This window comes from Macrobrachium rosenbergii, chromosome 18 (assembly GCF_040412425.1).
Source record: "Macrobrachium rosenbergii isolate ZJJX-2024 chromosome 18, ASM4041242v1, whole genome shotgun sequence".
Lineage (NCBI taxonomy): Eukaryota > Metazoa > Arthropoda > Malacostraca > Decapoda > Palaemonidae > Macrobrachium > Macrobrachium rosenbergii.
The window spans coordinates 1,272,300-1,285,762 of NC_089758.1; the positions used below are offsets into that span (position 1 = coordinate 1,272,300).

At 36.0% G+C, this 13,463-nt stretch overlaps 1 protein-coding gene across 1 annotated transcript in view; it reads right to left on the minus strand.

Moving 5' to 3' along the window:
- LOC136848013 (uncharacterized) overlaps positions 1–13,463 on the minus strand; it is a 98,703-nt gene that overhangs the window by 17,162 nt on the left and 68,078 nt on the right. The window contains exons 3-5 of the mRNA XM_067120038.1: positions 9,080–9,317; positions 7,738–8,862; positions 6,358–7,496 (exon numbers count right to left, since the gene is read on the minus strand). Coding sequence (XP_066976139.1) covers positions 6,358–7,496; positions 7,738–8,862; positions 9,080–9,317 — 2,502 coding nt within the window. The remainder of the gene's footprint in view (positions 1–6,357; positions 7,497–7,737; positions 8,863–9,079; positions 9,318–13,463) is intronic.

A 13,463-nucleotide genomic window follows, 5' to 3' on the forward strand; every position in this document is an offset into this window, starting at 1 on the left:
ATTGTCTGCGTCCGCAGTCGGTGACGTTTATCGTAAAGTCTTTATTCATTGAATATTCTTTGTTGAGGTTAATTTCCCTTGACTGGCAACCTTGGCTAATTTAAACAGCTGTCGTTGAGGTTAATTCATAGCTTCATCGACAGGTTACGTGTGTTCTTGGCGTGCAGGGCCTGGTAAAAATTATGTAAGTCAAGTAATAAACTCATCAGCCAAGTCTCACGCGTAACAATAAATATATATAAATATATATATATATATATATATATATATATATTAGAAATGATCAGCACACAATCATGTGTGGAACAGAAGAAAATTTCTGACTCACATCAGGATCGAACCCAGGTCTTTCAATTGAAAGGCAAGGGCACTGCCCACTAGGCGATACAAGTCAAAAAGAAGGTGGAACCTGATGGCAACTGCACACAAGGAATTACCTGGGCAAGCTAACTGCTTACATAACAGTGTGTTTTCTCCAATTTCCCTACTCAGCAATAACCCAATTGACGGCATTTCATTCAAAAATTCCTTCTGATTGAATATGATAGAAATAATCAACACACAATCACATGTGGAGCAGAAATAAATTTCTGACTCACATCAGGATCAAACCCAGGTCTTTCAATCGTACGGCCTAGTGGGCAGTGCCCTTGCTTTTCAATTGAAAGACCTTGGTTTGATCCTGAGTGGTCAGAAATATATATATATATATATATATATATATATATATATATATATATATTTCAATTGAAAGACCTTATTTATATATATATATTTGATATATATATATATATATATGTATAGAATATATATATATATATATATATATATATATATATATATATATATATATATATATATATATATATATATATATATATATATATATATATATATATATATATATATATATATATATATATATATATATATATATATATATATATATATATATATATATATATATATATATATATATATATATACATATATATATATATATATACACATATGTACTAGCTGACAACCGGCACTGCCCGGGAAAACTCCGAATGACATCTGATAAACTCTCTTTCTCTCTCCCTCTTTCTCCTCCCTAACACCCCCAAAGTTTACCTGTCATTTCTTCTGTCAGTTTATCAAAACTGCCGTTAAAACTTATGCGTCAATGACAGTTTGTTGGCGGAGACAGTCCACTCACCAGAACAGAAGAACTGATGGTGTTACTTAAAAATCTTGCAAGTGTGGACAGGTTAGCGCCAATTTCATGACAGTTTGCCGCTGTATTTCATCTGTGAAGCATCTTATACGCTCTGATCAGAATATGAATAAATTATGTACAGTATAGGCTTATTCATTTCACTGTTAGACCCTTCAACACTATTTGTAGGTCGTTATAAATCCAAATCATAGAATGAAAATCTAAAACAATGTTTCCATGTGATACAGACAATTTGGTAGAGGCCTAGGCCAATGATGTCTTTTATGATATGTGTTATTACAATGAAAGCAAACTTCACTGTCCAATTCATAAAAAACTGAACCAACCCCTCAGTTCTAATTTAAACTCATTCATTAATATTGTATGAGAGCAGACATCTTTTATTTAATAAGAAATATTTAGTCTATACTCTGTTATGCCTTTTTACTTCTTTCCTATTATTAAGTGAATTGCCACAAGAGTTAGCCCTCCACCCCCTCATCTTATTAATAAAAAAAGTGGCAAAATACTTTCCTATATGTCTAACTTCACCTCATGATATGATTTTGTATATTGGTTTTAGGGACGTTTTTAACATAACATAATTTAACGTAGAATTATGCATAAAGTTACAGTTATGGCATCTATAAACTTGGTCAGTTCGTACAATAATGTAATCACAAATCAAACAAAATCTTTCCCTTCTTGGAGGAATGTTATGCAATAGGTAATTAGTGTTTTGAATAAATATGCATTGGTAAAACATAGGAATGAATATATATCATTCTAATATGTAACCATAAACAATAATTTCATTTTCCTAAATGATGGGAATACTGTTCCTTACTGTGTATGATCACATCAGCAAAAGGTATGAATTGACGTGTTGTACAGCTGTGCTCTTAAGTGATGCGACATAATTGCATAGGATTTCGTTCAAAATTCACGAACTGGCAACCTGACATGCTCCATATTAATCAATTATTTCAGTGCGAAAACGTTTTTATTTCATACAATAAGGCCATAACATGTTTCATAAGAGTGAAATCTGTCATGTATTTCAAAACTGTGAGAAAATATCGTGTGTAGACAAATTTTGGAAAAACAGTTACAAAACATTTTCAGAACTTCAGTTCACTCATCACTGATGCATTGACAAAAAAAGTCACCATCAAACCTCAGTTCAAATGTTCAATAAAAAAACTAAAAAATTTGACATAAAGTTAACATTGCTTCCAATGCACCCATAAAATTTGAAACAGTCCTATTTGATTGTTGTATGCCTCAATGCTGAAAAAATGTAAATAAGTAAATGCAAAAGTAGAATGCACCCAACGATATCAACGGGTGAGCGGAGCGTGTGTGGCGCAACCATTAGAGTGGCGGAGCAAATGTTGGTGTAGCATGGGTCTACACTACAATGAGTAGTGACAAAGAAATTGTCTTGAATCAATTTATTTAATATTTTTTAGAGGGATATTTTGTTTTTCATAAAAATAAAATTATTTAAGATATACTTCTTAAACACTTCAGAAATTATGGTTTACTAGCAAATATTCCCTCATGCAATTATTCTTTTGTTAAAGCCAAGATTTTGTTCCTAGACCGAGGTGTGTTAGATTTCTTTACTTACTATAAATACATTGCACTTGGCATTCACATCTCTATATTAACAATTTCAGGCCAGAAAGCATATGAAATTATTTACACATTCTTGCATTTCAAGTTACCTTACGAATGAATAGATTATACACCAAAAGCGAGCAGAAGCACTTTTCTGACAATAATATTTTAAGCCAGTTAAAAAACAAGCGTTCCATAGGCCTTGATATTAATAGTAATAGATATTTCGATTAGTAGCCATCTTCTCCATATAATTAAAATCATCATCATCTTTTATTTTTCAAAGAACAGGCAATCTCTAAAAATAAATTCTTCAGTAACAGAGATTACATCTCAGAAGGCTTAGATTATTTTTTTATGCCTATAAATCATTTTGTAACATACAGGTAGCTGGAACACAGCCTAAAACTCCAACATTCAAAGGAAACTTTTAGTAATTCCTATTTTGAAAATGTTGTTATGATTGCTGAGCTTAGGTCTACTGTTATAATGCTGCAGAGGTAGTTACGTTGACTAGCCCGAGGAGCTTGTTAAGCACGCTGTCATTGACGGCACCGCTAACCTTAGCACACTGTGCTTTGAGCTAAGCAGTTTAAAAAAAAAAATAATCAGTTCAAATCACACAGGTTACGAATTATACCGATGCATTAAAGGGATCATATTTATATAACACAGGGAAAATAGTGCTAGCTGTGAATTCGCAAGCCTGTTGACTTGTATGACATTGGAAGTAAAAAAGAAAGTTTAACACTACTTGGCAACGTTACGTTGAGTCCGATATTTTGGGCGATACAAAAAGAATCATGTCACCTCATATTTGAGCATAGCTGTACAAAGAAAAAATCATACGACAATTACAAAGCATATCATAATATTTGGGAAAAATCTTACTTCATACATCTTACAAGAGAATATCGTGAGAATATTATATAACCTCGTAATATCTCTCTCTCTCTCTCTCTCTCTCTCTCTCTCTCTCTCTCTCTCTCTCTCTCTCTATATATATATATATATATATATATATATATATATATATATATATATATATATATATATATGAACAATGTTTCAGCCACGAAGGAAAGTGAAGCAACGTAGATGCTAAGTACTTTCGTCTTATTACCAAGACATGGTCACAGCAACTAAAAACATACAGAGACAAGGGCTTATATATATATATATATATATATATATATATATATATATATATATATATATATATATGGGGTGGTATAAGTCCTAAGGGAATATAAAAAAAAGTTTGGGAGGTCACAGAACGGTGAAATAATTAACATCGTTCTGTGATATTCCAACCTTATTTATTCCTTACTGACTATATATATATATATATATATATATATATATATATATATATATATATATATATATATATATATATATATATATATATATATATATATATATATATATGTGTGTGTGTGTGTGTGTGTGTGTATATGTCCTTGTCTTGGTAATAAGAGGAAAGTCCTTAGCGTCTCCATTGTGTCTCCATTGTGTCACTTTCATAAAATTATCACGTTTTTACCTTTTTGGGATTTAAAAATATTTGTTATATAAAATTATCATATTTTTATATTTTTTGGGATTTAAAATCATTATATATATATATATATATATATATATATATATATATATATATTTCTGACTCAAATCAGGGTCGAACCTCAGCCTTTCAAGTGAGGGTCCAGGGCTTTAACAATTCCTCCACATGAGTCATAAAATAAGTTGAATCTAAGTACTACATACCTTTGGTTTTTCCCTGGCAGGTGCCTGGCACCCAACGTACCAGCAAACTTTGCCTTACTTACCGACCAAGTAGCGAATGGATTGCTAACATTTCATCCGACTTACCCCTTCACTTTGAGAAGTAATGGAAATGGACACATGGGAACGTTTCTCACAGACATAAATTTCTGACTCGCAGCGGGACTGAACCCTGGTCTTTCAAGTTAGAGTCCAGGGTATTTGCAATTCCTCCACACAGGTCTTTAAAGAAGTTGGAATCTAAGTACTGGGTACCTGAGGTTTTTCCTAGCGCAAAATACCGGCGAATTTTACCCAACTTCCTAACCCAGCAGTGAATGAATTGCTAACATTTCATTCAACTTTCCCCTTCACCATGAAATATGATGGAAATGAATACATTGGGGATAAATTTCACAGGTATATTAGGCAACAGGTGGCTGCTTGAGAAAAACCTCAGGTACGTAGTACTCAGGTTCCAACTTCTTGTACGACTTGTGTGAAGGAATTGCTAACGCTCTGGACTCTCACTTGAAAGACAGGGGGTTTGGCCCAGAAGTGAGTCAGAAATTTATTTCTGTGAAATGCATTCCTTGTGTTTTATATATATATATATATATATATATATATATATATATATATATATATATATATATATATATATATATATATATATATATATATATATAAACATTAAGCTACAAACGTCCTTTAATATTCAATTCGCTCTACTTGGAAATAATATATTTTCATATATGCTACCTGAAGGGGAATTTTTTTTTAGTTGATAATAAGTTCGTCGTCTCGTGGGCTCGAACCATCTAAGACAAGAACTCAGGACTACAGTGACGCAAATTTAACCACACGGCATTGGATATTAAAGGACTTTTGTAGCTTAATGCTTGTATATGAATCACGGTGATGTGATAAGAAAAATTCGTTCATATATATATATATATATATATATATATATATATATATATATATATATATATATATATATATATATATATTTAATAGTCGTAGTGTGAAGAATGAAGTTAACGCTAACCATTTCGTCACACCACTTGGCCTAGTGTTGATAAGTAGTAAAACTGAGATGATCTAGCATACATAACAGAGGCGCAGTTGCACTGTAAAGCATCCTCAATAAGAGTGTCCCAAGCTATTCATATCAACAGGAAAGGAGTGGCAGAAGGAGACTTAAAATTAAACAGACAAGCTAAGAGATTAAGTATATCTCTATATCTTTATTATATTTTTGCGCTGTGATATTTGTGTGAATTACAATTAAATTTAGATCCATTTTCATTAGAATTGTTCGAAATAAAAGTTATATAACACATTTTTAACAATTTTTATTGCGACAAGAAACTAAGTATTTTTTACTTTGTTATCCAAGACTTCATACTAAGCTGGGGTTGCGCGAAACCTCAACTACCGGATGTGTGTGATTGAGTGTAATTATTACAATCGCTTGTTTCAACGAATTAAATAGAAAACTTCTTGACATATTTATAAGATTCAAATTTTGTTTTGCCCTTCCCTAGTAAGAATATAAACAGTTCATCATTCGATGGCATAAAAATATAGATACAAAAATACTTAGACATACATGCCTGCACACTATACATAAAAAATATACGGACATATAAGAATGGATTCATAGTTTTGACCTTTAGAGTTATAGAATATAAAAAAAATTAATCCATAAATCCGACATAAAAATTATGTAATGGCTCCTGACAATTTCATGGAAATTAACTTACCCTCTGGGCAATGTTGACGTCCATCGCACCAAAGTTCTGATGGTATACACGCTCCTAATTCAGGACACAGTTCTTTGCATGGAACGTCGTGAATCTCTTCGCGCCACCCTCCTATGCCTCCTGTTGTGGGTGAAAAGAAATCATCCAATTCAAGAGGTTTCCAAGTCGTCAGCCAGCGCAGTCGGAGGTCAGAGGAGCTCCTGGGTTTCCAAACGAGCACGAGAGAAGATTCGCCTTCACTATCCTGGAAATCAAGTTTTTCACTTTCAGGATCATCCCCATCGTTATCTCCCTCCTCCCCACCACTTATATTTGCTCTGTCCTCTTGCGGTGCATGTATAGTCCCTGTGTTTGTATTCGGGGGTGGCCAGAAGAACTTGATTGCAGATGTTTTATCTGGTGCAGGACAGACTCCCAACACAGGTTCAGCTTTGCCTGGTACATGGAAGAACAATCGAGTGTCTGTTTGACATGTACCATTATCGAGACTAGCACCTGGCAGTGTTAGGTACAGAGCATGATTAGGAGGTGTTTTTAGCAACCACGGAAATCCTTCACAGCTCATCAGATTTGGTGGAGATGGTGAGACTGCCACAATTTCCCCAGCGGCACCAGTCAAGATCCTGGTTGATCCTTTGCATATCTGGGCTTTCACAAATTCAAAAGTCACATTGAAAGAATAGTGTCTGTAATCTTCATAAGGTAGCATGCCTTTAATTGTAAAGTTGAGGGTGAGATCTGGTCCATTTGATTTTCTAGTAAATGGTATTACATCTGTTGAACAAACACACGCTAATGGCAATTCTACACCAGGCCATGGCCATTCAGATACAGACACTTCCATATGCGAATTTCCTGATGGCAAACACTGCCAAGCTTTTGTTTGATGATTGGATTGTGTCCTGCAGGAAGAAGAGCCTGTTTTGATGTTGTTGATTGTTAGTCTAATGGTCTGGTCCGCAGCTCCAAGAAAACGCCAGGAACAAATTATTGATGTTCGCCCTCCACGACCATAAAGAAAGACATCTCTTGGAGCAGTAAATGTAATATTGCCTTCAGTTTTCGCCCCACTGCGAATCTCTCGGTAGCATGGATCTCCAGTCCAATCTCCTGTTTGTTGGCGGTCAACAAATTCATATCTGTTGGAGAAAAAGGGACAAAAGAATTATGTTTAACAACTGGGAACATGGTTGATCATTGGTGAATAACATTAACTATTCTCAAGATATTTAAAGATTTTAGCAATATGACTACTGTAGTTAAGATGATTATGATAATTATATATTCAAAATTTTAAAAACATTCTTGTAAGAAAAATGAATTGATATACACCCTTGCTGCTGGTTATATTTTCATGAAATCTACATAGTCATTGATTACCTGAGTAAAAACGATACTTTAGTGACAACACTGCCATCCCCAAAGTGTTGAGTTACAGCCATATGTTGGCCTGTTGATACGTATGATTCTTTGGTGTCACAGGGGCGCACATGTGATTCTTGCAAAAGGCGCCTCGCCCTGTCACATGTATGTGGCTCAGTATCATGACAGTGTTCAGCAACAATGCCACCATCATTGTATTTGCCATCAATGATCGTAAGCTTCGTTGAACAAGACTTGGTTTGATGCTTTGTTAATTGTGTTTGACGTAGATACTGAACAAAGGTCAGCCAGACTACTTGATCTGGATTACCAATGAATTCCCATATACAAGTGGTGTTTGGAGGAACACTGTGGTTAGCACCTTCTACCCATCCTGTCTGGTTAGAACTGCTCTGAATCCGCACGTGGCAATTCTCGCCAATTTCTACCTTGGGGACAAAACGTGTCTCGGCCTTTAGCTCAAAGCCAGCGACGTGAGTCCATGGAACTTCGTGGTTTGGAGAATCAAAAGGAGAAGTTGTAAATTCAATGAGAATATCCGGTCCAGAAGATACTATTTCCGGTACAATGTCACCTCGGCAGAATGTAACTAAGACAGGGGACCTTGTGGAATTGCCATCATATACACGAACATAATCACCAACGTAATAACAGTCTTCGTAGAGTTTGAGACTCCTCACTGCTGTATCGTGGGCTTGAGCAAGACTCTTCACATGAACTAATCGTCCATCTTCTTGACTAAGTGAAATCAAAGCCTTCTTCCCTTCTGGCGATCTAGTTTGCTTTAAGTGGTAATAACACGTCGTGTTCCTAGGATACATTCCTGGGAAATTTGGAGATTGTACAAAGCACGGTCGCTGGTCGCAGTTAGAGAAGAGAGCATTGCATACTGTAGTTTGATCACGGAGGCCAAGATACTTGGGAGCCTTCAGTATTCCATACCGCACAACTGCTGACTCTCGGCGCAAGAACTTATACGTCATTTTTAGATAAAATTCTTTGACGGCGTCCAGGGCAGTAAGATCGTCGTCTACTGGTAAACGAGTAACGATAACAGAGACCGAAGGTGTCTCTGAGTAGTACATCACGATGCCAACGCCGTCGCCACACCAAAATCCTGGCCTGAAATAGTTTGCAGTTTTCATTTTATCAACAGTCGTGACTTAGGCCAAAGAAATTTTAGAAAAATAATCATTGATTCATACTGACGACTGCAAAGAATTTGGCAGTGACTTCAAAGAATTTCATTTTATGCTTTTCATTTTCTAAAGGAATTTACCAATTATCCAAGTACTGTTAATAAAAACATATGAAGTGGCATTTCGTTTTTCATAATTACCTGTACATACGTTGATTCTCAATAACTTGCATGTGCCCGTGCGGACACCCATTTTCAGTATGAGAGTTGAACTTTCCGATACTAAATTTATGGAAGGCAAGCTGCACAAGGTCGCCATTAGGACCCCCAGCAGCTACCAAAGTCAAGTTGCAGATTGGCGGTCTCTTATTCTGTGTCGGCCAATGCACAAAAAGTTCATAGGTTTTGCCAACTGTTCCGTAGTACACCCGGTTACACTCTGGAATGTGAAAACATAAGATTGGTTTTGTTTTATTCACTGGAGTCACATTTTATGAACTGAAGCACACTGTGGCAGACGTGAATTTGTGTGTGTGAGAGAGAGAGAGAGAGAGAGAAAGAGAGAGAATTACTGATGGAAAAGAAAAACTTTGAAGTGAAACTTGAGAAAGTTAAATTCCGATCAATAGCGTAATTAACTTAGTGAAAAAAGTTGTAAAGAAATTCCTGGAACAAAGACCCTTCGCTCGTCTTACTTTCCTTCCAAGAAAAATATAGAGATCAGAACGACGGAAAGGAAGTATATATTAAGAAGGACCTAGGTTACTCTCAAGTGAAAAGATTTCAACCCAGAGAAATTGCTCATCGAGGCTTTCCTGATTTTTTCTTAAATGTATGGTAATATACATTTTGATGGAGCGCTAATCGCCCGCATCTTTTACGTCCACAGACAGACTCTCCCCCTTCTTCCTCGATTGGCATTTTGCCTCTGAGAACCACAGAAAAGAACGACATATCTGTGACTAATACAAAGTGCACACTCCGAATAAAGTTGGGTTCAGAAGTGAAGTCAGACACTCCCGATTCAAAAAACAAAAGAGGGATGATGATAATTGCACCTAGAGAAAACGTATTTGATAGTTCCTCTTACACAGAACCTTTTTGCTTGGTTTTTGAAGCATATTACTATGACAATACGCAGTTCCTCGTTGGATGAGTCGGTAGAGTTCTCGGCTAGCACTCTGCTAGGCCCGAGTTCGAGTCTCCGGCCGGCCAATGAAGAATTAGATGAATTTATTTCTGGTGGTAGACACTCATTTCTTGCTATAATGTGGTTCGGATTCCACAATAAATTGTAGGTCCCGTTGCTAGGTAACCAGCTGGTTCTTAGCCACGTAAAATAAGTCTAATCCTTCGGGCCAGCCCTAGGAGAGTTGTTAATCGCTCAGTGGTGTGGTTAAACTAAGGTATACTTATTACAATACGCAATCCTTTACAGCAACACAAAGCTTTCAGAATATTTGTAAATGGAGTTTAATCTTAAGTCTGTTTATATGTGCTGTCATTTCATATTTTCTCAAAAGGCGTCCATTTTCGTCTGCATTTCAGATACTACCAAAAATTTAGCATATGGTAATCAAGCGCATTCGCAAATATACCGAATCCGGGTAAAAATATCATAGGGAAAAAAGTCACAGAAAAAAATCACAGGAAAAAAGTCACAATAACCTTTCGTAGATAGTGACCCCAAGCATTTTAAGCCGGTATGTATTCACCTTTACAGCGTTTAGTAACAGCCGGTTGGGGATTTTTTTTTCAACCATGCATCCACCTTTGCGACGTGTTTAATCCAAGCCCGCTGGGGATTTCCTTATAAACATAAACAAAAGACTGTAAATATCATAAAGATATTAATGACCCTCAAGAAATATTGTGAATTTCTCCCCTGCGACTTTATTACCAGCCACCTAAACTAATGTGACTTTTTTCCTAGCCAAAATTGTGACTTTCTTTCCCCGTGACATGACTTTATTACCGGCCACCATCGAAGCGTATGGATGCTAATTTATTTATGAGTTTGTGCTTAGATCTTTTGATTGCAAAAACATATTGCAAACCTATGTTTTCAGGACCAGACCTTATGAAAAAATAATACCTGAACATTTGTCTTTGTTGCGTATATAAATACTTCTTTAAAGTCTATGAATTTCAAAAATTATAATTTTTATTTCTTTATAAAAACTTTGGACCTACTTTTATTCGTCGTCAAAATCTCTTATGTTAATGAATTGAACAAAGAGAATGTTAAATATAAACATTCAGTAACCATATGTTAAATTTTTTCGTAAGATTAATTTTCTAATGTGCGTGCTTGCAACGCGTCAGACAGAACTGATATGCCATTCACACTGAAGGAAGCCAATTCAGCCCCTAAAATGGAAAGAGACACTCCCCGAGGAACGATTATGGTCACAGACGGTAGGGAAAAATTAAGTATACCTTAGTTTAACCAGACCACTGAGCTGATTAACAGCTCTCCTAGGGCTGGCCCGAAGGATTAGGCTTATTTTACGTGGCTAAGAACCAATTGGTTACCTAGCAACGGGACCTACAGCTCATTGTGGAATCCGAACCACATTATAGCGAGAAATTAATTTCTATCACCATAAATAAATTTCTCTAATTCCTCATTGGCCGGTCGGAGAATCGAACGCAGGGCCAGCAGAGTGCTAGCTGAGAACGGTACCCACCCCTCCAATGAGGAACTCACACAGTAGGGAATGACGAAGGATATGGGATAGCAGCTATGAAAGGTTACCTGTGTAGACCATGTCTGTCTTCGATTTTGGAATCTGTTACACATGCAGCCTTTACCCAAACTGAAAGAACCAACCTCTTACAGGCCCATTTCTCTCACCAGCTCCACCGAAAAGGCGGTTGAAAGATCACATCTTAAACAAGCGGTTTTGGAAAACAGGGGCCCGTGCATCACCATCTGTTCCTACAGGGAGATGTAGGCATGCAAGTGTGCGTAGCCGATGTCCTGGCTATCATTAACGACAGAAAAACGGTTGAAGTACTTCTGGATCCAGAGAAAGCATATGAATTCATTAATACCCCGGCTATCCTTATTTCCTCAGGCCAAGTAATGATAAGACACCACCAATTAGACTGGACCATAGAATATACTCAAACCTAAGTTGAGATTCTTAACATAGACTGAAAATAAATGTGCTGAGTTTCAATACATACCCGATTATACCCAAATACCAAATGTTCATGGAAGAAGGCATTGAATGAGTAGAGAGCTAACATACCTAGGGGTAAACGTCAACAAATATCTTTAAAGAAAACGATATTTTACCAAACTAAGAAATTCAAATACTCAAAGCAAAAACAGAGAGAATTACATGCTTGATACAAGGCGTCACTTATCACGTTTTTAAAGCTTTCTGTATTAAAATTATTAGGTCCTACTAAGGGATTCAGAGCCGATGAAACACGATTTTTTGGCTATAACTTTTTATCAAAGCATCGGATAAAGGTGAAAGTTGGCAAGTGTATATTTTATAACCCTACCTAATTTTGGCAAGTATTATTTAGTGCCTAGGTTCAATAGTTCTGGTACTTATCAGAGTAAAGGTGAGTTTCCTATGCCAGAGCCATCAAAATCGCAGGTAAGGGTTTTGAACACAGTAGTCACGTTAACTTATGACGTCTTGAGGCTCCACCCACAGTGAAGAGAAATTTACACTTGGGGGAAACGTCTCTTCACTGTGGGTCTACCCACTTGCCGATGACATATTTGCTAATTAATATTAGTACCCATCCTAGGCTTAAGCAATATCAGTGATGGTGAGCAGGATTTGTCATCGTCCCCTTGATTGCATTATCATTCTCAGTAACTTTATAATTACAGTATTATTATTATTATTATTATTATTATTATTATTATTATTATTATTATTATTATTATTATTATTATTATATGTGGAGGTTTCATCGCAGATACCACAGCAGCTGTTGGGACTAAGTTGTTAGCACGGAATTCTTCCATTTTCTTGATATCCGTATTGTTTCTACTTTACAAATAATTCGATGTATGTAATTCATCCACATAATGAACCAGTCTATGGCTCATTTGTTAGGTCTACGTCTATTCAGGGCGGGAATACAAAGAGACAATCCATTTGGTTCTAGCTCAGGTTTCAACACTATAGCCTTCTATTTGCAGCAAGCCAGGAGCGGTCAGCCGGTCACTAGAAGTAGAATTCAAATGAAAAGCAGTGATACCTCATTTCCCTCAATTGTTAGAGGTGTAAAGGTCAATGCCATTGTTTTATTTCAGTTAATGTAACCCATTGCTATTTTTCTTTTTTTATTATTTATATCACACAGCACCCTAAACAGCGCTTGTATACTCTCTGCAAATAAAAGATAATGGTAGGAGTCAAGATTTTGAGGGCAAGCTATTATGTTTTAGATGTACAAATAAAATGTCTGACACTACTGTATACATCATTTATTTACAAAATGTCTCCGTTGTCACTCTCGAGGAAAAGGTCATCATCCGCGTCCTCATCGTCACTAGTGATGTCGATGATGACAGGCTCCATGCTCACATGGATCATGGATATTGTCCAAC